This window comes from Pezoporus flaviventris, unplaced genomic scaffold, assembly GCF_033815535.1.
Source record: "Pezoporus flaviventris isolate CSIRO_AGI_PZ_B2104156 unplaced genomic scaffold, CSIRO_AGI_Pfla_v1 ptg000031l, whole genome shotgun sequence".
NCBI classification, from domain to species: domain Eukaryota; kingdom Metazoa; phylum Chordata; class Aves; order Psittaciformes; family Psittacidae; genus Pezoporus; species Pezoporus flaviventris.
In genome coordinates this window covers 56,640,535-56,663,946 of record NW_026892579.1, presented here as the reverse complement: position 1 = coordinate 56,663,946, position 23,412 = coordinate 56,640,535, and the positions used below count along the sequence as shown (strand labels likewise).

General features: G+C 44.1%; 2 protein-coding genes across 15 annotated transcripts in view; one reads left to right on the top strand and one right to left on the bottom strand.

Annotated features, from left to right (window-relative positions):
- ARHGEF33 (Rho guanine nucleotide exchange factor 33) overlaps window positions 1–9,419 on the top strand; it is a 32,455-nt gene extending 23,036 nt beyond the window's left edge. For all 3 annotated transcript variants that reach the window (XM_061461328.1, XM_061461327.1, XM_061461326.1), the window contains 8 exons: window positions 595–724; window positions 1,632–1,764; window positions 2,559–2,642; window positions 3,513–3,596; window positions 4,392–4,540; window positions 5,081–5,239; window positions 6,291–7,044; window positions 8,792–9,419. In XM_061461328.1, the coding sequence (XP_061317312.1) occupies window positions 595–724; window positions 1,632–1,764; window positions 2,559–2,642; window positions 3,513–3,596; window positions 4,392–4,540; window positions 5,081–5,239; window positions 6,291–7,044; window positions 8,792–8,929 (1,631 nt within the window). In that variant the 3' untranslated portion in view covers window positions 8,930–9,419. The remainder of the gene's footprint in view (window positions 1–594; window positions 725–1,631; window positions 1,765–2,558; window positions 2,643–3,512; window positions 3,597–4,391; window positions 4,541–5,080; window positions 5,240–6,290; window positions 7,045–8,791) is intronic.
- Window positions 4,112–23,412, bottom strand: part of SOS1 (SOS Ras/Rac guanine nucleotide exchange factor 1) — a 63,771-nt gene continuing 44,470 nt past the window's right edge. For 3 of the 12 annotated variants that reach the window (XM_061461306.1, XM_061461307.1, XM_061461305.1), the window contains 8 exons: window positions 22,829–22,948; window positions 22,301–22,463; window positions 21,851–21,968; window positions 18,962–19,134; window positions 18,288–18,404; window positions 17,868–18,132; window positions 16,692–16,810; window positions 13,542–15,152 (listed from right to left, as the gene is read on the bottom strand). In XM_061461306.1, coding sequence (XP_061317290.1) covers window positions 14,658–15,152; window positions 16,692–16,810; window positions 17,868–18,132; window positions 18,288–18,404; window positions 18,962–19,134; window positions 21,851–21,968; window positions 22,301–22,463; window positions 22,829–22,948 — 1,570 coding nt within the window. In that variant the 3' untranslated portion in view covers window positions 13,542–14,657. Of the gene's footprint in view, window positions 5,254–11,081; window positions 11,459–13,541; window positions 15,153–16,691; window positions 16,811–17,867; window positions 18,133–18,287; window positions 18,405–18,961; window positions 19,135–21,850; window positions 21,969–22,300; window positions 22,464–22,828; window positions 22,949–23,412 lie in introns of those variants that run through there. The other 9 variants (XR_009744664.1, XR_009744667.1, XR_009744666.1 and 6 more) reach the window with 9 other exon arrangements.

Sequence of the window (23,412 nt, the reverse complement as noted above, 5' to 3'; positions counted from 1 at the left end):
GGCTCAAATTCACATCTGGTGTGAGCTGGTCAGTAATCAGCTTGTACAGAGGGAGACACACAAGCCAGTTTCTCCTGCTAGGGGGGAATTTCTCAGGGCCTCAGTCTCTAAGACTTCTGGCCTTTGTATTTACTGGTCTGTGCTGTTGACAGAATTGCTCTGCACTCAGGACATCCATTCTTCTTTTCAGGACTTGGCAGGTTTGGAGTAGTGATAGGATTGTGACAGTGCAGTTGCTGAAGTGGGTGAAAAATACAACTTCTCATTGTGCAGGAAACTGGATGTGAATCCCCAGTATGATTTGCTTTACCTTTGATTGCTTGTTTTGTTTTCCTTCAAAAAATTGGTATTCACAGGGGAAAACACATTTGCTTTGGAGCTTTCTTAGCAAACCGTGCCTCCAAGTCACGTCTGGGGCATGCTGTAGCATCAGGCTAGAATTTTGTATTTTGGGGAAAATAAACACACAAAGACAAGACATTGGTATCGCTTTTTCTACTTTCATGATTTAATGTCAGATCACAGGTCTAACATGAGGCTGTCCTTGAGGTCAGCATTTCCTTATTATTAAACTTAACTATTATCTTCTGGAAGCCAAAAGGCAGAACATCGCTTTGGAGCTGCTGGAGTCAGAAAGGAAATATGTCATCAACCTTTCCCTAATCCTGAAGATCAAGGCCACGTTGCAAGGGCCAGATGTGAAAAGGAGCACCAAAGAGAGAAGGTATTTGATTTAGTGTGCTCTCTCTTTTGAGTATTTTTTTCAGTGAACATTCTTTCTGCATCATACTCTCTCCCACTTTTCTTTCATCTTTGAACACTTAGAGCTTATTTCTACTTGAAAACTGCAGGTACTGGAAGTTTTTACTGTGATTAGACTTTTCTGTCCATCCTTGCATTCTGTCTACCTCGCATCTCAAATCATTTCACTACTACTTCATTTCAGTCTCCTTCAGAGTCCCATCAGCCTCCTATACTTTCACATGCCTCCCACATCCAAAGAGTCATTTGACAGAAGTCCACTGTGGGACGTGTTTTACATGGGTTGATGTAGGCTTGTTTAAGCAGTTAGGTGACACATACACTTCAAACTGAAACATGATAGTCTGAAGTGAGTTTTTGTTTTCACTCTTTTTCCCTGGAACATTTCCATCTGGCAAAATATTTTGATATTTGACATTTTCATTCTGATTCTCAATGAAATCAGCATGAAATGACAGCAAGGCAGTAGCTCTACATCAAAGGGTTGGCTTTGACAGGCCTGACAAATGAAACAACATGCAAAGCTGTGGAGCTCTCCTCCTAGCACTGTATGGGATGGCTCAGGACCATGTTCCAGCTGCCACAGCAGCATGGCCTTGGACTTTTTAGTTCTACAAATTCTGGTCACCTACACAATGCACTAGAGAGTCAGCCTAAGAAACCTTCAAAACACTGTAATAACAGCCCACTGGAGAGGGTACCTGCATGTATGTAGCAGCCAAAACAGGGCTTCCTGATGCAGCTGGGACTCCAACAAAAGCAGTTAAAAATACCTGTGTTTGAAGCACCCATGAATGCACACTTCAGCAGTACACGCTTAGGGCTGAGCTGCTGCTCTGTGTAACCAGTCTGATACAGTCTCCCTTCAGTTTCTTCCCCAACTCTTTGCGGTACCTGGTCCAGCAGCATGTCGACCTACTTCACGCTCTGCAGGAGCGAGTCCTGAGCTGGCCACGACAAGGAATTCTAGGAGACATCTTCCTGAAATTAACAAATGACGAGGTATGTTACAGACCTCTATGGAGTCTTCTGCTATGTATCACGGTGGGGTGCTGATGGCCCAAGATACCTTGCAGCAGGGGGGCTGTGCTGTGAAGCCATGGCTAGACTAAGACCTTTCAGCCTCCTTTGAGCATAGTCCCAGTGCATGGCAGTCCCTCTGTTGGACCACTTAGTTGGTCAGGGAGTCCCCATGCCAGATCCACCTGTGGGCATGCAGCCACCTAGAACAGCCCTATAATAATTGCAGAAGACCTAGACTTGGTTGCAAGAGCTACATAGGAGCCTGTACAGCTCAGATGTCTCTATTTACAATAACAGGGTGAAAAGAGTGTGTTTCTTTTGCTTCCCTTGCTTAATACTTTGCTCACAGTTATGACAAGTGGGTGGGCAGGCCGCTTATCCTATATAGTTTCTAGCCCAAGTAAAAAAGTACCTGCTTCTCAGGGTGAAGGTCTATGCAAGCCCTAGCAAGTAGTGGGACCTCTCCTGGAAGGGTGTGTAAAAACTTATCTGATGCTTTATAAATGTTAAGAGTCTTAAGGAAAGCTTCTTGCTCCCCAGTCTCTGTACCTCTCCCATCTCCTATAAATCTTTACAAACTATGCTCAACAGCTGAGTTAGTTTTATTACACAGCCTTTCTTGAGAAAGCCCCTAGCTCTGAAAGCTTCACACAGTTAGCGTGATGAGCTCCCAGGAGTAATAGTGAAGGACCAACAGTTCCACGCTCTGCCTGGCTCCATGACCAAAAAGGTCTCTTAGCTTTCCTTGTTCTTTTCTTTTTTCTTTCTGTAAGAATAACTTCTTGGACTACTACGTTGCTTACCTGAGGGACCTGCCAGAATGCATCTCTCTGATCCATGTGGTGATCCTGAAGGAGGTAAACTTCCTGACTGCTTCACAGACACATAATGGCAACATGCAAGCCTGGATCTCTTCATGTTATGCCACCCACAAAACAGCTCTTCTGCCAATCCACTTGTTCTGTTACTAAATGACAGTTTCCTCAAGGTTGCCATGCACCTACAATGGGAAGTTTTAACGTGCTCATTACTGTGCGTAACCAAAGATGGTTTTGCTGTCACATGACATGTCACAAATCAAACCTCCCAGAAAGCCTGTCTGTACACACGCTACGCTACCCCAGTCACTGTCTCCTGGAAAATGGAGGACTCATCCAAACAGGGAGACCAAGAGTGAGGCTGTTAAGTGCCTTAGAGACAAAACAGCCTCTGCTGTTCAGATTCAGTATCTGGTCTCACACCCTTGATTCTTAGTTAAAATCAGGAAAGTTAAATATAAAGGTAGTTTTAAAGTACGATAACTAAACCACACTAAGCTGCTTCAAAGACATCCTAATTTAGAAGTCAATCAATTCAATTTTGTTCAATTTATCTGAACCTAAACTTAAGAAATTAATTCTGAACAAGAGTGTCTACCTGGAGTTCCAATGAAACTTCACTAGTGGACATTAAACATACACCCCTACTTAATTATGCTGGGGATTATCTGTGAGGAACACTCAACCTAAGGGATTTCATTCTTAGGACTAGTATTGCTGGTGGAAGGAGCTGCAAACATCCTTCCAGAAACAAGATGTATTATCACACACAACTGCCACTTGATTGGTGTGCTCCTGTGAACCGTTATAATTACTTACAGCACAACTACTCACTAAACCCCAGAACCATTTAGAAGCAGACATGTTTTATGGGTGGGAGAGACTCTAAAGTTGCTTTCTCTTTTTCAGGTAGAAGAAGAAATCAAGTCTGATCTCTACATTCTGTTCTTCCATATAGTCCAGCGAATCCCTGAATACCTTATTCATCTACAGGTAGGGCCCCAGGATGGAAACTGTCTTGTTGAACTTTTACTACTACGTGTGACTTTTAACTCAAGAGTTGGTATTCAGGCTGGTACAGGCTCAGTGCTTCTGGCTAACCCAGTAGGCTCTCTGAAAACAAAAAACTTTTGAAAGGGAAAGTCAACTGAAAGTGGCTTAATTTTCATTATTCTCACCTGAAGCTTGCTTCTATTTGACAATTTCTCCATTTGGCCTGACAGAACCAACTTTTGTCCCCTGGGAAGTCAAAAGCTCTGTTGCCTGCTGCTCTTGAAAAGCAGGAGCCCAGAGATGGGGCACACATACTGTGAGCTCTGACCTAACTCCTGTAACAGATCTGGCTTCTTTGCTGAGTGGTCCACAGGCCTGTTAGCTGAGAGACTAAGAAGGCTAGAGGCTCCTCAGATCCAACAATCTTTCCTACAAAGAGCTTGCTCATAAAAAGAGTTCTGGTTCACAGGAGGATTATCTGAATTGCACTAACACATTTCAGACAAAGCAAGCCCTATAAAAACAGAGATCAGTTTATTCATCCATTGCTAAACTCAACCAGTGCATCACCCACACATCCCATGATAACATTTACAGTGGTTACGTGTGTATACCAGGAGGCAGGCCCCATCCAAGTCCCTCAGAAACTGGCACAGCCTAGAAAAGGTCCCACCATGCTCCCACAGAGCAGTGCCATGGGCACTCCAGAGCACTAATCCGTGGTCCCAGTAGCACCTTCTCCCCAGAAAGGGTTCAGAGACACCTTCCAAACAGCCTGCTCTCCTCTATGCCCAGAATGTCCTGAAATTCACGGACCAAGAGCATCCTGACTATTACCTGCTGCTGGTGTGTGTGCAGCGCCTCCGGGTTTTCATCTCACACTATAGTCTCCTCTTCCAATGCAATGAAGACCTCCTTATACAGAAGAGGAAAAAGCTGAAGAAGTAAGCACAACATCAGCTCATTCTCTCTATCACCAGGGAAAGGGAGGTGTCGGGGAAGCCTGACATGGAAGGGGGGAAGTGAGCAAGTGGCTGCATGGTTCTGAGTTACTGGCTGGGCTTAAACCATGACAGATAGAAATGACCCTGAATGCAGATTCTCAAGCTCTGGTTTGGAAGAGTTCCTTGAAATCAAGACTTTGGACTAAAATCAAAATCTGTTTGCTTTTGCTCCTTGTGATGATTCACTGGGGAATTAGATCAAGACTAAACTTCAAGAGAAGCTGCTGAATATGGAGGGTGATAAAGGGGTGGAGCAGACTGCTGGGGAGGGACTGCTGTCAGGAGAGGCATTAAGCACAGGACAGAGAGCAGGATGCCCTGCTGAGTGGGACAGACTAGGTGGAACAGGTTCTTCCCCTGGGTGGGAAGAGGTGAACGGGAATATTAAGGTCCCTCCCAGCCCTGTTTTCTGTGATTCTACATGCTCGTGCTCATTCCCTGCCTTATTTCTTAGCACGACGATGGATTTCTCCTCCTCAGGTCATCCCTGGTGAAGCTGTACAAAGGTCTTACCTCCCAGTGTACGAGCCAAGAGGTTTCTCCAACACCCAGTGCGACATCTATCCGGGACAGTGGGATCCACTCAGAAGAGACAATACAGTCATTCCCACCAGCACCTTCCTCTGGCACCACAACCCCGTAAGCCTATTGTCCTAGTAGAAGGCTTTCAAAGTAGGCTGAAACCTCTCTCCTTGCCCATACTACGCCCGTGACACTAAGCAGTTACAGACTGTCATTTCCAAGATTGCTCCCTGTGGATGCACAGAGAGATGAAGGGCTGTTTCCCTCCTGCTGTCCACTACCATGTGGCTTATAAGCAGGAAACGTTTCAGAAACAACCCAGGGCTGTCATCAGTGTTCTTGCTAGCTGTCTTAACAGTGTAACCAGGGAGGACATGTATTTGTGTAGGCCTGGCAGTGATGTGCATAGTAACACTGCATTATTCACTGCCAGCATTACAAGAATTGGGAAACATGACCAAAGTCTCAGACTAGCAAAAAAAACCCCACTTTTGCACATAGCACATCACTGAATGATGTGACTCACCATCACAAGACGCAAGTACAAATGGGCTCAAAAAGACAGAAGACTAATTCAAGACAGGACTACTGGTAGCACCCAGCAATCTTTGGCCGTTTCTAGCCTACTGATATGAGATGATGATCAGAGAAGCACAGTAGATTTGCCTTGTTTTTTTTTTTAGTGTCAGCAGTTTGTGGCTGTTGCACTTCCTTACATTATCTGACACTAACAAGAAGTTTGGCTTCATGATTCTGAGTCCCCCAAGTGGCAGTGTTATTAGATCAACCCCTAGCCTCCTTCTCACTATACTACCCAGGCCAATCTACAGTAAGAGAATGGAAGTAAAAATCCAAAATGCTGATAAACAGGAGGGGGATGGAGCAGTTGGATTCTCATCTCAGTTTCTATTCATTTCATGGTGTGCAGTACACAAATCAGCTAAAGCTACTGGATAAGCAGTTCTACCCCTGCAAGTTTGCTCCTGCTAACCCAACCAGGCAATTTCTGTTAATGGCAACTCTGTTACTGCTCTCCAAGATATGAAAATTCCTCTTAGCCTTAAAAGCAGGAGGATGGGGGGGGGGGGGGGAAGAGAGAGGCTTGTCATGCTGTCTCTCAGTCACCCTTTAGCATTCCACCCCTTCTGTTTTGTTTCTTGTTTTTAAGGCATTTGATGCCCCAGATGAAGAAACCCCAGCCAACTGTGATGGAGAACATCCAGGCTGTAAAGTCCCCTGACTGGGAAATGGAAAGTAGAAAACATGAGAGGCCAGAGAACATCCTTGCATCCTCCCAGCTCACAGAGCAGGAACTCAAGGCTTTGACAGCCCCTTTACAATCCATCCCTGAAATGGAGTATGAGGCACCGCCAGCTGATGCGGTGGGAAACACCGACAGAGCCATCAGGACCTCTGTGGAGCTGCTGCAGGATGCGAGAAACTTTGCACCAAGCTATGAAGAGTTTGACTACCCCGGGGAGGTTTTCACCCTGCCAGGACCCTATGAAGATGATGCCTTCCAAAACATCGCTCTCTTTGAGAATTGCTCCCCAGCCTCTTCCGAGTCCAGCTTAGACATTTGCTTCCTTAGGCCTGTTAACTTCACATCAGAACCAGAGAGGACAGATCATGCCTTACAGCCATTGCCTAAGAGCTGCACTCCTGTAAGCAGCAGTACTTACAAGCGTGAGATGTTCCACAGCAAAGGCAAGCAGCTGAGCAGGTCTCTGAAGGAGCTGCCAAGGAGCGCTGAGGGTGTGAGCACCAGGCTCTACAGCACACGGAGCAGCAGCGGGAGCCGGCTGCAGCAGAAGCAGGAGAGGAATGTCCAGCCTCACATGATCTCAGCCTCATCTCGAAGCTCCCAAAGGAGCTACTTCCCCCCACAGAGAGGAGCGGGTGAAAAACAGAGCTTTTTGGAAGTAAGGAGGCATAAATAGCAGGAGGAAAAAAGAAAGGCACGTGGTGATGCAGAAGCAGCAGCGGGAGAAAGATCTGAGATGCAGTTAGGGCAGAACATTCCAAAATAGCTTCCCAGTCCACATATTCAAAGTGCTCATCTGCATGTACATGCCCAAGGGAGGTACAAGAGCTCCTTTTCACACATCTTCCCCAGGGACAGGTGTGGGCTTGAGGCACACAGCTGGCTGAGTGACAGTTAGAACAACCTTGGGACAAGCTAGCCTCTCATGTGTCTCTAGCTGTCACTGAGCTTCCCCCACAAGGAAATCCTGTGTCTGATCAGGGTCACTATGTACGTGCAAAGCTGTTTGACATTAGAGCTATAGGGGGGCACCCAGTTATAAAGGTGCCTATTTTCTGTGAGGAGTGCTGGGTTAAGAAAAGCAGTGGATTTAGTATCAGATCCTCAGCCAGTGTAAACCAGCATGACTTGGACAAACTCAGCCTTTATACCAGAAAGGATCTGGTCCATGGGTTTCGTTTCACCTGTGTCTGTTGCATGGATCATAGACCCTTGCTAAAACCTGTGTGAAAACAGAAAGACCCCAGCGATAGTGTCTCTTAGATGGGACATGGTAGGTGGCACTCTTGCCCTCCAGGGACACAACATCTTGCAGAAAATGTTTCTGTAGCCTGCAGTGCCTGTTCAGAGTCAGCTTTGAGCTGTCACAGTTGGGGGGAAGATGCCTTTCACACTTCCTGTGGAAGAGGCTTAGGGTGCTGTGAGGTGCTTTGCTGGTTCTCCGTGTTGTGTAGAGAAACAGCCTTCTGTTAAAATGAGGCAAGGCGCGGGTGAGGCTGTAGATGCAGGTGATGATGAGAGGATGGTTCCAACAGCCTGACTGAGAAGACAGCAAAGAAACATTGAAAGAAAAAAGCCTACTGAATGAAACAGGTGGTGGATGGCTGAGCAAGGGAGATGAGTTAGAAGGATAAATCCCATGGGGATACAGCCCGTGTCCCCCCATCCATTCCCCTGTCCATGTCCATTCTTTCCCTAAAGAAGGAGCCTGTGAGCTCTGTGGCATTCACCTGCACAGTGCTATGGCCCACAGCAGGGCGCAGATGTGGAGCTAATCCAGAACTGTAGGACATGTTCTCCCCACAGAGCAAAGGAGATCACCATGGCAGTGGTAGGCAGAACTGGAGAAAAGGGACCTGTCCAGAGCCTTGCTGAGAGGGACTCAGCAAGGGGGAGAGATCTTTTAGTGGCACATTCACCGCAAGGTGTGTGTGCTAATGAAGCCTTCTGCCCCACAGATATATAACCAGGCAGCAGCAGAGCAAACAGAAGTCTTTCACAACATAGCAGCTCAAGAAGCCTGAAGCCTCCCTGCCCTAGGGTAAACAGCAAGGAAAGGGCGGGAAGTTCCTTCAACTGCCCATGCTGCCTTGTTCCCTTGTTGGCAAAAGGGGCTAGTAAGCTCCCCGTAAACAGAAAACTTAGGAAGGCAGGCTACAGTTCCCTCTAACAATGCTTATCTTTCCAGTCCTCTGCCGCAGCCTCAGGGCCAGCAACAAGCTCTCTGCAAAGGTATCAGTGTTGCCAGAGGCTACCAGTGCTGCCAGAGGCCTGAGTGACCTGTTATCTCCCAGCCTTGCCAGCACCTCCTCACCCACCAGGTCCCTCCTAGCACAGAGAGAAAGAGAGAAGGGGACAAAGATGTGAGGTTGCAAATGCTGGTTAAATTGTCTTTTCCCTTTTAGGAGCTCCATGCAGAAGACAACACCAGGTTCTGCCAGAAGGATGACAATGAGCAAACATCCTTCAGCGACCACAACCCACGGCACGAGCCCAAGGGGGGTTTCCGGAGCTCCTTCCGCAAGCTCTTCAAAAAGAAATAAGCAGCCCCAGGAAAGGCAGGCCACAGCCTAAGTGCAACAGTGCTTCCCCAGGTCCCCGAGGGTGGAGGCAGACAGCAAGGCCCCAAGTACCCCTTTGCTAACACAGTAGGTGGAGGGGTGGGGGAGAGAAGACTGTCACAATTGCCTTACAAATGCATCCCTGCTCTTAGCACAGGGCAGGGCCAGGCTATGGGTTGAAGTGTAGCTCAGCCAGCAGGTCCAGTAAGCACAGGAACTTGCTAGCCTTCACCCCTGCCTGACTGAACTTTCCTCAGAAAGTTTTGGAAAGCTTTGGCCAAATCCCTGTATCTTCTCCTCCCCCTCATCCCCCAACGCTGCTTGATTTGCCATCCATCGTCTCTTCCAAATTCAAGCCAGGTCTAATTTGGGCTCACCCCACAATAGCAGGGTTACCTCTGCAGCCTTGGCATCCTGCCCAGAAGCCTGAAATCCCTCCTTTTCTCCACTTTCATTCCCCCCCCCCCCCCAAAAAAAAAAACAACCAACAACCAACCCACCCCAACCAACCACCCAACCCACCACTAAAGATGTCTTCCAGGATGGCAGCTCACATTACCCTGCTGTTTGAGAAGGTCTAAGCGGAAGCACCTTGGCTTTGTACTGCTTAACCAGCAGCATCCTTTCTTTCGGACTTTTATTACTCCCCAAAATCCTCCTTCACCTTTTATGGTGTTACTTAATTGCCTCCTGCTGTATGAACCTCTGCTCCTGCTGTCGGAATCGCCTCTGTCTCCAGGCAGGTGATGCAGGCTGAGCCCAGGGTCTGCCACAAGAGATGAAGACTCTTCTCCACCCTACCCCCACTGTGGATTGATGCAGATACTGACAGTCAACCAGTATCCTGGCTCCTGGTCTGTAATACACCTGAAATACTCCTTTGCTAACTCTCTTTGGCCTGACATCACCTTACAAGACCCATCACGTGCAGCACCCTGCTTTGGAGCAATACTTCTAACTAAAACTGAGGCATGAGGGCAAGGAAATCAAAGGTGCCCCACGTGCAAAGTCACAAGCTCTTCTTCCTGTGCAAAGATCATCTTCCTCCCACAAGGCCAAATGCCACCCTCATCACATCTCAACATGGCAAACCCTCAGCGCCATGCTCTGCAGAAGACTATAGCTTTTGTTAAAAACAAAGTATGAAGACAAATACAGCCATCTGGTACGATATCCATGTCACACCCCAGCAGCAAGAGCACCACTGGCACAGGACTGTGGCGTTAGCTGAAGCTGGGGCATGCTAAGGGCAGTCTCAAGAGGAAACGTGGTTTCATCACCTTATCTTGGCAGGGTAGGGGCACTAGTCATATCAAACAGCTTCACCTGAAGAGGTTGTGAACTGTCTCTGCAGGGCCAAGAGCAATGTCTCAGGGGAAATATGCAAGACTGAGATTAGGGGCTTGGGACTTCAACAGCAGTGCAAGGGTGACTGAATATGGTGACAAGGGAAGAGCACCCATCGTGCTGCATGGCTCTCCTGGCAGTGGGAGTGCTACGGGGATGTCCTTGGCTACAGTGGCTAACACCCACTGCAGATGCAGGGCCTACAGCTTTCCCGCAGTGTTGACTGATGTGCAACTATTACCTGCTTTTCCCCCTCTGGTGGAGGTGAAGAAGTGTGTGTGAAAAGGGTTATCCCACCTAAACCAGACAAACCCCATGCTTTCTCCCAACGTTCCAAGGAAGTGACCAAGAAAACCTCAGAAATTAAAATGTTTTAGCTGACACCTGCCCCATAGAATTTACTGGACCCAAAATGGTTTCCAAAAATCCACTTCTTACAAAGAAGAAAAAAGTATCACACAGCCCCCTCCCCCCAGCTTTTGCAAACTATTCTGGGAGGTTTTGTTTTTTTTTTTTTAATTTAAGGTTTTTAATGACAAAAACCAACTTTTAAGTCTTTCTCTCTTCCTCACATCCTCACTGAGTAACAAATTCCCTAGGCCTTTCCAGTCAGGACCACTCCACACTGACCAGCCACATCACAAAGACACTCCCTAGGACTTTGCAGCTTTCACTCACAGTGCAGGGCCGGAACAGAAATATGCAAGAAGAGGCAGATACTTGTAACCGAAGCATCAGCAAAGCCTGTTTGTCTGCAAAAGAACAGGCCTTAGACAAACGTTATTTCTTTGTCCATGGAACCAGAGTTAATATGGAAGAGTTTCCACTGTAATGCATCGACGCAGTCAAGGGCTCTGATCCCTGTGTCTCTGGTCTCGTATATAACGACACTTATTCATAGAATAAATTTGCTCCTTACACTTGTCAGGCAGATGCCAAAACAGAAAGAGGGCAAAGGGGGAAACCTACCTGCTAACATGTCCTGGGTGAGGAAATCCTTCCAAAGTGGCAGACCTTTGCTTATAAAATGCCGTGGATTTTAGCTTCTGTTTTAGTGATTTAAGGCATGGTCAGAATTGATGGTTCTTTCTTTCTGATCCTGTATGAGTTCTTACTTCCAGGCCTATACTTACCATTTGAGATGTCCTTGTACCTGCTCAGAATCTGCAAATGTAAATAAAATGAATGAATGATGCTTAGCACCACATAAAAATACACCTCTTGCAGGATCTGATTCAACTCCACCTTTAGTGTATGTGCGTGCTCTGGATTATTTTTCTTCCTGTGCCAAATAAATGTTGCTTTTAAATAACACTATTGTCTCTTTTGCACTGAATCAGCCATAAGGTTTCATCCATCCAAAGAAGAAACACGTTTCTCAGGTCCCTTTCTGAGGCAACATTACTTACAAAATCCTGTTCCCCTGCACACAGTCATGTCAGAAGACTGTTTCCATACACTTGGTTCCAAGACTCTTACCCAGCACTCAGCTGATTCACTCCCTAGGCTTCTCATCAAGGTCATGTTGTTGAAGCTCCCTGTTGTACTTCTTCAGCTCCTTCCTCCACCTCCTTTACTCCTTCTGCTGCTTCTGTTACAGACACGAGCTTTCACAACAAAAGCCCATGAGCACACACCACTGTAACTTCAACTATCCAGCTCTCTAAGGGATCTTAATATCTTCCAGTGTATCACAAGCATCTGTCACATACCAAGTTCTTACAAAAATTTAATTCCAGTTCTTACCATCAACACTATCTTACCTTTGCCACATTCTCAGCAGGTTCAAAGCAATGACACCACAAACAGGGACAACTCAGCTCATAGTGCTCACACCTCCCCGTGCCACGCAGCACCTGCAAGCGTGTTAGCATTCCTCCTAGTGCTCCATAGCTCCCTGCAGCATTGTGTCACTTGAGGACAGCGGTCTGTTTTTCCTGTTTGCAGTTGAGTCAACACCATGATCTGTGCACTGTGACCGACCTATTCTGGTGGGCTCCAAAGCACATTCAAGTTACGTTCTTCAATGTGACCATTATCACCAGTTGTATCACACCAATAACGCACTTTTATTCTCAACCACAAAGATGTGAAACATCATTCCCCATTTCACAAAGGGAAATGGAGACTTGCTGACATCCATGAAATCTGATTAGCAGGATCCATGTGAGGCCTCTCCTCTTAGCTGAGCAACCTAACCACTGGATCACTCCTTCTGCCTGCTCTGCCTCAGCTCCAAGCACAGACGAAGAGTATGCAGAAGACAGTTCAAAAAGTCTAAATTTAACGAGTTTTCCCTGGTAATACACTGATGAGCTAATAACTTGGGTAATGTTGCCAACAGTTTGCCCATCATGGTGTTTATATCCAAAGAACAATAACCTGAACTATGGCTCCCTGTAGCTTGAGGGTTTTTACAAAGCTCCCATATGATGCTTTCCTCTGAAGCCAAAATTTAAAGATCTTCGTTTGTTCTTCTTTTTGCCAGGAAAATGTTTCAAAACTACGTTGTTAGAGACATCAAAGAAGGAATACAACTGACATTGTTAAATTTCAACATTTAAAATTGCCATTCTTGTTGAAATCAGAACACCTGAAATTTAATGACCACACTAAAGGATCAAGGGGCACTGCAGAAAGCATTAACAAAGGTGATTTCCATCATTGTTCAACTAACACCATCTCTAGCGATACAGCTTTCTAGGATGCTGAAATGTATTCTTCTTCCAAAGAGGAAATGTGATAGAATTTTACTTTGGCCCATGAGCCGTATTAACTGAAGACGAGACACTTTACACTTCACATACATACTGTAGTGGAGATTATAGAGCTTCTTTTCTTCAATAACTGCCATGCATTACTGTCACAGTATTTTCTAGAGTTGAAGAGCAGTACACAGGTTTATGGATAATCCATGTCATGATATTTATACCAGTACATGTTCCGTCATGTATATTTTGGACACAGAAACCTTCTGTAAAGATTAATATACGTTCAAATTTTTCTAACAGGTGTCATACAGGAAGTGTGGGAAGCTTTATAACGTATAATAATTCACTTTGGGAGTAACCCAGCTTCTCAAATATTACTGAATTATTACTCTGTAACACATGCCAGAACTCACTTCTCTTTAGAGTCTGATTACTAAAATACATACACTGAACTACACAACATGTGCTTTTGTCCCTTTCACTGCTGAACTGAAAACCTGATTTGCTCGTTTGCCTGTGTAATAATTTAAAGTATGTCAGCTGAACATATCTGTATCTTTATTTCAATTAAATTAAAAACAATTTGCAAGTATATTTATGCAACGTTCACTATATACACATGATTTATGCAACTGCAAGGCAATCCTATGTATGCTGATTAATCTATTGTTAGTAAAACATGACAATAGCTATGGAAGTTGACAAGTGAGTGCTCCTTTTCACAAGTGACTGTTTTCATGGCGTGACTGAAAAAGAGCAGCTACTAGCCATGAAATGGATTATCAGTAAACCTTAAAAAGAACGTGACATAACCTAGCAGAGATTAACAGTCTTCTAAATGTAGTAGTATATTTACTTCGGATGATAGTGCTGCTTCTTAAAAGAAAACTTGCTGTCATCTTAATGATGTAAGACTTTCATCTGCTCTATCTAAAGAAAGCAATAATTAGACATTATGCTTCCTGGCAAAAATTTATTTTTGAACTGGCACCATAGTATTTCAGAAAATAATAATAAAGTACCTCTTTGGTGAAGCCTAGGTACCCCCTACTGCTCATTGTAACAACTTGTAAACAGGACCGCAATACAGTGCTTCGCCTTAATTCTAGCTCGGTTAGGTACCACAGATCTTCCTCACAGTCCTTCTCATAATTTTAGGAAGGTATTTTAAAGCAGGGAGTAAAGCAAAGGAAGATTAAGAAGGATATAAAGTTCCCTGTTTGAGATTTAAAAAAAGTGCATAATGTTTTAATTCCAAAAACTGTGCCACTGTATGGAACTGATGGATACAAGACTGTTTTCCTTCCTGTACTGGACATTATTGATCATTACACAAACACAGTCTCTGCTCATTGGCCAAAGAAGTCTCTCAAGTCTGTTTTCTGGTACAATCAGTTGTCCAATTACTTTAGAACAATGTCCTGCATACTAAACCAAGAAGTCGTGTACATGTACAAGTTAACCATTTTTTTTTCCCACTAGAATGTCTGGTTTTGCAATTCCATTTCTGTACACTGCATTTCCAATCTATTGGAGAGTTTTTAGTGTTTGGCATACACATCCCAACTCCTTGGCACCACCAGGTCCAGTGCATCCATTGCCAGCAACAGACGTAGCACCAGGAAAACGCGACTCCCAGTGCAAGGGATAGTTCAGGAGGAGTGGGCATTCTCCAGCAACGGTGGTCCGTCTCGATGCATCGATGGGTGTGTGTGCTCCCTTTTGTAAGTTTTTGGAGGAAGCTTTGGGATATGTTGAGAAGTGCTTTGTCGTGGAGGAACAGGTGGTCCAGCAACAGGATGGAGGTCCACATCTTGCGGTATCAAAGGTGGTGATGGAAGATGCCTCCGTGCTACATGTGGAGAAGGTGTCTGAGGGGGAGGGGGAGTAAACGGAGAAGGACTGTTTGGGAAAAAAGTGTTACCAAGTTCGCTTTTTCTGCCCAGTGGTGGAGGTTGGAGGTGTAGTGGTGAGCTAGAGAAAACATCTGGAGTTCGCACAGGTTCTCGTGGTGGTAACACAGGAGGGCTTTCAGGGGGGTCAGAGATGCAGGTCCGATCAGGCACTGAGTACCTTGGTGAATACACTTTAGAGGTTGGTTGCCTAGGAGGGATTGCTGGTGGGCTGTCCAGGTGCACAGAAGTTATCTGAGGTACACAAACAATTCATTCAATACAATTTTAGAGTGGTGGCAAAGAACAGGGCACCGCTGTGAAATGGAAGCAGAGTCTGCCCTGTAGATTGCTCTTATCCAGTTAAAGACGTGGCACAGCAAGCAGGTGCAGAATGAAGATGGGGAATATGGATACAAAAGGAGTGGCAGTGCCATAAAAACATGTTTCTCAGGTTGATGTGGAGAGAAAATATACTGGATGCGCAGGGGGAGAGCAGGCATATATCAACACATGAGTTAACAGCCAAGGACGGGAGGAATCAAGATGCACAGAGAGGGACAAAGGCAAGGCAAAGAATGGTCAATGCAACAATTTTTAAGCTAGAAAATGAAGAAAAGGGAGAGGCAGATGATGCTGAACAGGGAAAAAAGCAAAAAACTATGCTCAGAAGATGGAATTAAGTAGTCAGAATTACTGAAGGAAACAGCTCCCAGGTTGCAGACCACAGCAAGAGGGTAACTGGTCTCCAACACACTATCACGTACATAATGTTTTGAGTTGCATTTTGGTAGGAACATGATGTGTTAAACTCTGCTGAGTGACAGCAGAGTCACCTGTAGTCTGAGAACAACAACTTACTGGAGCCATGGAATCATAGAATAGTTAGGGTTGGAAAAGACCTTAAGATCATCAAGTTCCAACCCCTCTGCCATGGGCAGGGACACCTCACACTAAACCATGTCACTCTGTCCAACCTGGCCTTGAACACTGCCAGGGATGGAGCATTCACAACTTCCTTGGGCAACCCATTCCAGTGCCTCACCACCCTTACAGTAAAGAACTTCTTCCTTATATCCAATCTAAAAGCTTAAATGGCTTATATCCAAGCCATATACAAGCCCTCTTCAAAGACATACATGCTCCAAAGTAATTTTGAATGGGATTTTCAAATCCACTTTATTTCCACTCAAAGTCACAAACCAGCTCCACTGAAATCAAGCGACATTTAACACTGTCTGCAACAAAAGCTGGACCAGATCCCAAATGCCAGACAAATGCAAGAGGAATATGCAGCAATGACTCAAGCAGGCAGGCAGACAAGACAGGTAATCAAGAGCATAAAGACATCACTAGGCATGACAGCATCAGGGTCAAATATTCTAATGAGCCTTTTCAGGGACGGCAGTGTGTACATTACTTTCCATCATTACTACTCTTCAGTTCTTTACCCCCAGTTATACACCCCAAAATGATACTCTGGGACAATTATCAGGAAGCATCTGCCTGAAGCCTCAAGTTCTCACGGGCAATGTAAGAGCCTGAGCATAGCGACTCGGTAGACAACAACAGGCACTTCTAACCCTAAATTCAGGTCCTATCTGTAAGTTTTTATTCATTCTGGGATCAGGACATAGTAAGGCAGAGCTCTGAAGGCTTCAAATCTGAAATACATGACTTCTTACTTTTTCACATACAGCTCTTTAAAAATACATGTATTATCTTCAAGAGATACTTTTCTATCACATCCTGCCCTCAGCTCCCAGAAAAAAAACCTTTTTTCTCCTTACTTACTTTTGATGGGGAGGATTCAGCTGGGGCAGACTCTGGTCGTCTTCGTGGAGGAACTGGAGGAGGGACATGAGCTTCATCTGAATTTTTGGTGAAGTTTATGGATGACACAGAAGCAGATCCTATTGGACATAAAAAAATCATCCTGATCATGACAAACTTTTGTTCAACTCAGTATAGTTCTTTTACTGCTGCCAAAAAAGGTGTCATAAATAAGAAAGCAATTGCTCATACAACCCAGCATGAGTCAAGAAGATATTAAAGACAGACAACAAAATAACCTTCTAACTTGCAGCTTCCAAACTGCCCGAGTTGCAATCATCTCTGTGACCTATTCCTGCACATTCGTAAGTAATCCTTGAGACTAAAAGCACACCACAAAGTTGTTCTTGTATCCCAACAGCACTAAAACAATACCCTGAACCTGCAGTCGATGGGCCAATCCAACAGTGAAGAAATATCTTCTTCTGAAGTATTCCAGAGACCTGGCTTGGACACTCAACAATGTCACTGCTCCAAGCAACTTCTACTTTTAGCAAGTCATTTCACCTCCTTGTGGTAGCCAGCTGAACACAGGACTGAACTTGTAACTCCTTTGAAAGCATAGATGAAAGGAGTCTATGTTCATCATTAATGAAAAGCACATCATAAAATACGAGCTTCCTTGTATATTAGTGAAGGGAGAAGAAACATTAGGTGTGGATGGGCACTGATCGATTTAAAGCAGGGAAATACTGATTATAAGTTCTGCAGGAAAGCCATCCCTGTGCACTGAAACCAATTCAGAATGGCAGACAGCAGAATAAGGCACCCACAAAACATTAATTTTTATTCTCATTTTCACCATCAAACAGATGATACTCACCACATATAGAAACAAACGTGTGGGATTTGGTGGAGACATATACAGGCACTAGGGATGTATCTGCCTTCTGTTGTGACAAGTTTCTCCACAGACATGTAACACTCCCTACATAACATGCCCAGTTCTGCTGAGTTTCTCCTCTTACAATAAAAACTTATTAGAAAAGGAATAAAACACACTGAAAGGTTTTACTACCACAAGGAGACAAAAGCAACTATTTCTATAGTCACTTTAGAAGACTAAACATGATTCACCTGTTTAACACCACAAAATCTAATACACACGTTACTGGTAGACCATCTATGAGTACCTACTTGCATGAAAAGGACTTGAAGGATCCGAGTCAAACACGCTGCAGGCATCTGTAGTACTCGAAGTAGCAGAAGCAGGGGGAGGAGTCAAAGGTGTTCGAGGAGAGTTTGGTGCAGATGCTGTTGCTTCAGTCTCGCTCTCTGGGATGCGGCTGTAACTGATTTTCCGTGGCTCCTGTTGCAGGGGTGTAGGATGTCTCATGGTACCAGGCCTTGGATTAGAGGGGCGAACACCTGGGGACTTGAGAGGATAGCTATATTTTTTGGGCTGAAATGACAAAAAAGGATAGTATTAAACATAATCAAAAGGCCACAAGATCACCTAAATGTAGCTTCGTATTTAAGAAGAGATCTAACATGACTTCTGCTATCTGTGAAAGACATACGTAAGCAGGTTTTGAAATACATAAATTGAATACTAACAAATCTTGGTGGAGGCTTGACATTTCGTGGCTCTATCTCCAGTGACTTGTTGAACAGGTAATCTGTAAATTCCGTCTCTATGCTGTTTCCCATTGGATTCAGGTTTTCAAAAAATCTCTGAAATACAAGAAGGTAGAGAACTTGTCAGCTAAGCTACTTCTTAGTAGCTTATTACTGTTTGTTTCTACTGCAGAAATGATACAAACTATTCCAGAGAAGAGAGAAAATGCTGGAGTCAGAAGTAATGACAGATTTTTAAGTTATTAAATCTGTTTGTTGCCAGTGCTATCAGGTAAACCTGGAAACGTAAAGGCAGGGTAGCAAAGGAGGAATAAGACAACTGGGCTCACTGGACAAATAAACCCAATCGAGTGAAGGACAGTTAGAATCCAGCAGTTTCTGTTCCTGTTTAATGCTGATCAGTAAGAAGATTTATCTACATCCCAATAGCTAAGGGAAAGCAAAACAAAACTCCAACAAAACTAACCAAAGTGCAAGCACTGAGCTTTCTGCCCTTCCTTACAGTGAGACCCAAGAGAGATTTTATGACAGGACTTCACCTCGTCTCTGATTCAGTCTGATGTGAATTCAGTCTATCCTTATGGTCTATCAGCTGTCAAGAGTCACCAGAGAAGTAGCTCAGTGCAAGGACTCAAGGAAATAATGCCACTTACCCTGATGTCAAATTCCACTCTTAAACAATACGGCTGGTTCTGGTACTGCTGTATCTCTCCTGTTATTTCAGCTACTTTTCTTCTCTTGCTGAAGTTTATAAGTTCCTTCCCATGTCGCTTTAGAAATTCAGGGTTGCCTTCTTCTGTTTTCAAAATGTTAGTTAAGTAAATCCCTGAAGAGCACAAAGAAGAGTTTCTCAACATACAGTACAAACCAAGGAGGAAAGCACGTGACAGGAACAGAATGAAATCTTCAAAAATGATCTTCTGCATGCTATTTAGAAAAAATCTCTGTTAGGATCAATAAGGGCAACAATTTAAATATTTTAGAATCATAGAATAGTTAGGGTTGGAAAGGACCTCAAGATCATCCAGTTCCAACCCCCTGCCATGGGCAGGGACACCTTAGGCTAAATCGTATCACCCAAGGCCTCATCCAACCTGGTCTTGAACGCTGCCAGGGATGGAGCATTCACAACCTCCCTGGGCAACCCGTTCCAGTGCCTCACTACCCTAACAGGAAAGAATTTCCTTCTTATATCCAACCTAAACTTCCCCTGTTTAAGTTTTAACCCATTACCCCTTGTCCTATCACTACAGTCCCTAATGAAGAGTCCCTCTCCAGCGTCCCTATAACCCCCCTTCAGATACTGGAAGGCTGCTATGAGGTCTCCACGCAGCCTTCTCTTCTCCAGGCTGAACAGTCCCAACTTCCTCAGCCTGTCTTAATACAGGAGGTGCTCCAGTCCCCTGATCATCCTCGTGGCCCTTCTCTGGACTTGTTCCAACAGTTCCAAGTCCTTTTCATGTTGAGGACACCAGAACTGCACACAATACTCCAGGTGAGGTCTCACAAGAGCAGAGTAGAGGGGCAGGATCACCTCCTTTGACCTGCTGGTCACGCTCCTTTTGATGCAGCACAGGATACGGTTGGCTTTCTGGGCTGGGAGCGCACACTGAAGCCGGCTCATGTTCATTTTCTCATCAACCAACACTCCCAAGTCCTTCTCCACAGGGCTGCTCTGAATCTCTTCTCTGCCCAAGCTGTGCCTGGGATTGCTCCGACCCAGGTGTAGGACCTTGCACTTGGCATGGTTAAACTTCATGAGGTTGGCATCAGCCCACCTCACAAGTGTGTCAGGGTCCCTCTGGATGGCATTCCTTCCCTCCTCCAGGGTATCAACCGAACCACACAGCTTGGTGTCATCGGCAAATTTGCTGAGGGCGCACTCAATTCCACTGTCCGTGTCACCAAAGATGTTGAACAAGACCGGTCCCAACACCGATCCCTGAGGGACACCACTCGTTACTGGTCTCCAGAAAAAAAGAAAAAAAATTTGCCCCTAATATGTCTTTTCTAGAAAGCTGCCTTTTTTGCATCAAAATCTCAAAGTCTATGCATCTTTGCATTGCTTAGGAAGCTGACACAACTGAACACTACTCGCATTTTGCAAGATAAGAGTACGTGTCTTAAGAACTGAACTCAAGCGCTTTCTCTCAACGGTTCCACCTCAACTCAGCTCTACCCCATTACAGACCCCAGCTAAGCTCCAAAAAGTTATTTTCAGGTTTTATTCTTCTTTTCCAGTCTCCAATCCTGGCTTCATAATTGCATCAAATCATTTGAAGATTAGAGAGAAAAGAGTGCTCTTAAGTCCACAGATAGAATCATAGGAAAGAACTTTAAAGCTCATCTAGCTCCAACTCCTCTATCACGGGCAGGGACACCTCCCACTAGACCAGGTTGTTCAAAGCCCTGTCCAACCTGGCCTTGAACACTACTAGAGATGGAGCATTCACAACTTCCTTGGGCAGCCTGTTCTAGTGCCTCTCCACTCTCACAGTAAGGAATTTCTTCCTTATATCCAACCTAAATCTCCCCTGTTCAAGTCTGAACTCACTACCCCTTATACTATCTCTACAGTACCTGATGAAGAGTTCCTCCCTGGCACCCTTGTAGGCCCCTTAAGATACTGGAAGGCTGCTATGAGGTCTTCACGCAGCCTTCTCTTCTCTGGACTGAAGAGCCCCAATTTTCTTAGCACATCCTAGCCTAGATAATATATCTGGAACTGTCATTATGACTTTTCTAAGCATAACTTGACAGAAATAAATGAAGCTTTTCATGTGTGATCCTGCTAACCTTTACTCATCTCTCAAGCAAGATAGAAGATTTCTTAGTTCACCTTATCTTTCTTTGCAGAGCTCTGGAGTATATCTTTCCCCAACCTGTAAAAGGCCAAAAAAGCTATCAAAACTATCTTCGTTCATAGGCCTGAAGCCTAAGCTGGACAAGAGTAATGTCCAGAGCTGGAACTGATCTGCAGTAAACATTCAAATAGGTTGCTAAAGAATAGAAGTGCCATATACTTCACAATTTTCTAAATGTCAGAAATTCCAAGCAATCTACTTGGAACAACAACTGTTCAGTCCTATGATAAAGAGGAGGCTTCCCGAAGGCTGTTTTTATAGAAATAAGACTTTTTAATAGAAAGACTCTAGTTATAAGAAGCTATGAAAATAAAAACTGTAGCTTTATTTCTTGAAATTCTTGATAGGGAAGGGGGTTCTTTTCTCTCTACTAGTCCATGGCAATAATATTTCTAATGTGACCATCTTCCATTTAAGGCATTTATGATCGCATGACAGTTCAAAGTAAAAATGAGTAAATATGTAAATAAGATATTGCAGATATACAACATATACAATGGACAGTCACTTTAATTTTTCTTTCACATATTTCACATAATGTCAGGCATCTGAAAATCAAACCCAACTGCCCTGCTAAAATTGACTTTCTACTATTGTTTGTGCTCTGTTTAGTGCCCTAGCTCAATACTTTCCAAATGTTTATGCATGATACAGCTCATTGAAACCAAATGTACTTACCAAAAAAAGGCACACAAGGAGGATTAATGGACCTGAGTTTTGCCAAGTATTTCTTATAATGATCCTCACTTAGCTCATAAGCTTCTTCTAAAATCTTCTTCTGGCGACTTGGAATTTGCTAAGAAGAGAGATGAAACAGGTTGTTTGGAAAGACAGGGTGAAGTGTAGCCCAGCAACAGTACTCAGAGTAATGCTCTCCCAAAGATGTTTAGGTCAGTCACCATGATGACAGTGCCTGACTATCTCAGGATCTTGCTACCTTTTCCTGCCTAAGTGAGGACTGATTTCTTGCTTCTGAAACCAAGGAAAAAACCTCTCTATTACACCCCAATTGATTAATCTGTTGGGGGATTTATCTTCCTTGCTCCTTCTCTGAAGGACATGCTTACTGACTAAACGGGCTTTCTGCATTACACTTCCATACCAAAAATGGAAAACATTTTACTGTACCTCAAATGTGTGATCCAACCTATACACTGCTGCGGAGTTCATAGCACTGACAATCTCAAGGACACCATTAAAGTTGTTTAGCTCTTGAAATACTTGCAGGATTTCAATTATCCGGCTCACTACAGTAACTCTTTCCTCCAGGTTTTCTGTTTCTACGATGCATCTAACCACAGAAGAACATTTGATCTTGTATTAAAGCATTGATAAGTTTTCCAAAATCAAATATTAAGTCGTACCACAAACATGAAAAATTTATCGAATTACTTGACACAGTTTGGAAAACATTTAGAGAATAAGCATTTGAAAACATTCTCAGAATAAAAATCTGAGACTATTTATGGTAAAAGTCTCACAGGGACCAGCTGCAGCATCTGAACATGATTTAAAACTGGGATTCTTTCTCACAGGGACCAGCTGCAGCATCTGAACATGATTTAAAACTGGGATTCTTTCTTAACAGAGTTTTTCACAGTATATACTTCTGAATGGACTGTAGATGTCCAGAGCAGATTCAGGAAAGTGACTTACTTTTCAAACCACAAAGTGAGGTTAGTTGTATGCCTTATCATTTTGAGAAGATTGGGAGAGTTAATTTCTTTATCTTCCTTTGTCCACACACTCCCAACTAGTTCAGATGGCTGCACAGCTCTAGAAAAGTAGATGCACATATAAAAAGAAATGTAATTAAAAGCCAGAGAGAAGATATTATTTTCCCAAACCTCCTTATTTGCAGTGAACTTTGAATTAATATTTGAAATAAATTTTTAAGATATGACTTCTCTTGTATAATGTTAGGCACCTTACACGACTAATTGACTAGTATTTCTATGCTTTTTAGTGTGTATTTCTTAATTTAGGTGACTATTAACCAGCTCTGTTCATCTAAATAAAGAACGAAGTCTATGTTTCATTCACCATCATAAAATGTGAGCTTCCAACACCTGAACAGCCTCTCACAGACAGCTGGTGAGATCTGAACCGATCCACAATCTGCTTCACAAACTAGGATATGAAGAAAACTGATTTAATTAACATTCATACTTCTCAAAAGCTGATCTACTTGGAAAATATAAAGAGAAACCTGCAGTACAATGCAACTGACAGGCTGCATC